General features: G+C 38.7%; 1 protein-coding gene across 1 annotated transcript in view; it reads left to right on the top strand.

The window, feature by feature from the left end:
• Nucleotides 1-2,500, top strand: part of LOC144961973 (uncharacterized) — a gene marked incomplete at its 3' end in the record, with an annotated part of 17,949 nt that overhangs the window by 10,463 nt on the left and 4,986 nt on the right. Inside the window, exon 4 of the mRNA XM_078894978.1 lies at nucleotides 2,331-2,500. This exon is cut by the window's right edge and continues 7 nt beyond it. Within this exon, the coding sequence (XP_078751104.1) occupies nucleotides 2,331-2,500 (170 nt within the window). The remainder of the gene's footprint in view (nucleotides 1-2,330) is intronic.

Raw genomic sequence — 2,500 nt, 5'->3', positions numbered from 1 at the left:
GTATGGTCTGTTAATACAGTTTAGTGAGAATTACTAATAAACCTGGATGGCAAAAAAAAAACAATAACAAAGACCTGAGTGGCGTCAAATTCGTTCTATCTATCTATAGTTCATTTCTAATCTTCCTTCTGCGTGTTTCTAAATTGTTGTCAGATTTGATAACAGATAACAGCAAAGAATATCTTATTATTATCTTTTCCATTGCCGGGGCTTTTCAATGTTCATTCAATGAAATTCTTTGGTCTTCATTTTTTACATTCCTCTCGTCATTCTTTCCATTTTACCTTGACCTTCATTATTTTAAGAAGAGAGTTTTGTTAGGGTTTGTTTGTTTTTTTCCACTACACTTTTTACCTTAATGATGACAAATGTTTAATTTCGGTTTGGTGTTTTTTTTAAATCTTTATTTCTAAGGCAACTATTTGTAACATACCAGGATGAGAAGGAAAAGGGGGAGGAGGAGGGAGAAGAGGAGGAGGATAACGGGGAGGAGGAGGATAAGGGGGATGAGAAGGAGGCTATGCCGGAGGTGGAGGAGGAGGAGGAGGAGGAGGAGGATAAAGGGGAGGAGGAGGAGGTGGAGGAGGAGGAGGAGGAGGAGGAGGAGGAGGAGGAGGAGGAGGAGGAGGAGGTGACTTAACAAAATGAAAAGGGAGGTTAATGGATAGTTAGAGAGGGGGATAGAGATAGATATACAGAGATAGATGGAGAGAAAGAGAATGAGAGGGATGAGAAAGAAACTAAGAAACTCCCAAGAAAATCACAAGTTAAAGATCATCGGAGAAACATCAGCGGAATAAAGAGAGATAATATTATCTATAATTTATATAAAGTACTTATTATTATTATCATTATTATCATCATCATCATCATCATCATCATCATCATCATCATCATCATCATCATCATCATCATCATCGTCGTCGTCGTCGTCGTCATCATCATCATCATCATCATCATCAACATCATCATCCTCATCATCGTCATCATCATCATTATCATCATCATCATCATCATCATTATTATTATTATTATTATTATTATTATTATTATTATTATTATTATTTCTATGATTATCATTATTATTAGGCCTCTGTAAGGCAGCATTCTATGATGTCAGTTGCCATGGAAACCATTGTTTTCTGTGACTTCGATTCCATGTTTGTCACACCTTCAGTCTGCCTGCGTAGATTCTAAGACAATTTCTACTGAGATGCCCCTAAAATATGGACATAGGTTTGAACCAGTCGAAAATGAAAATGTTGCTGCTTGAAGCTCGAAGTTCATAGTAAATAACAATAGAAAATGTAATGGAAGGTTCGACTTAATCAACGAGGATAGATAATGTGGACTTTTCGGGTTTCCCCTTTATCAACAAAATACGATAAATGAAACACTAATGACGAGTGAGAGATGTAAGAATGGCGTTGTGAACAACAGCAAAAGAAATGAGGAGCGAGTCAATGCTGTCCAAATAATGGGAAATAGAGAATCAAAATATGACGGCTGTTGGCGTAAACCCGGGACTCTCAAGAGTCATCTGGATGGTTTAGCGCATGTGCGTTTGATCATTATTCTCTCTCTCTCTCTCTCTCTCTCTCTCTCTCTCTCTCTCTCTCTCTCTCTCTCTTCTATCTATCTATCTATCTATCTATCTATCTATCTCTCTATCTATCTTCTATCTCTCTCCTCTCTCTCTCTCTCTCTCTCTCTCTCTCTCTCTCTCTCTCTCTCTCTCTCTCTCTCTCCTTCTCTGTCTCTCTTTGTCTGTCTCTGTTTCTTTCTTTATGTATGTCTCTCTCTATCTATCTCTCTCTCCCTCTCTCTCTCTCTCTCTCTCTCTCTCTGTGTGTGTGTGTGTGTGTGTGTGTGTGTGTCTCACCCCCCCCCCCCCACACACACAGCCTTTATTTCTGACTATTATTCAGAAAATACCCTTATGTTTTTCGTTGTCCAAACATCAATACCAGAAACCCACACTCACTACTGATTGAACACTATGAATGACAAAACTTGAAATGATTAAATGAATCGTTTCTTAACTCTCTCCTCACTAGCCATTTTCAGGATTTTCCTCAAAACTTCACACCCAACTAACACAAAAATAGTATCTATAATCACTCTTATATAATAGCAGTATAGTTCTTGCCATACATAACTTCTTTAGCAAAACATGCTCTACAACACACTGTTCATTCTCTTTAAAGTTCATGATGTACAAAAGAAATTTGAATAACAAAATTGTTTGTTGTAATCGTAACGAATGTGACGATTTTCCTATAGTTGGTAAGGAGAGGGTCAATTCAATACTTTATTAATTTTTTTTCCAGGAAAAAAAGACAAAAGCAAGAAGATCCGAATCATCGGCATATCCCTACGCCGGACCCCATCCGGCAGATGGACACGCAAGCGACGGTCCGTACGGGCAAACGGCTCCGCCCGCCCAGTGTCCTGTCCCGTCACTGACTTGAAACCCAAGGACAAAGGAACACAACCCAGG

The sequence above is a fragment of the Berghia stephanieae genome, unplaced genomic scaffold (genome assembly GCF_034508935.2).
Source record: "Berghia stephanieae isolate SIO BIC M18660-M18661 unplaced genomic scaffold, UCSD_Bste_1.3 scaffold518, whole genome shotgun sequence".
NCBI classification, from domain to species: domain Eukaryota; kingdom Metazoa; phylum Mollusca; class Gastropoda; order Nudibranchia; family Aeolidiidae; genus Berghia; species Berghia stephanieae.
The sequence above is the reverse complement of the archived record's forward strand: the minus strand, read 5'-3'. Positions and strand labels throughout refer to the sequence as shown.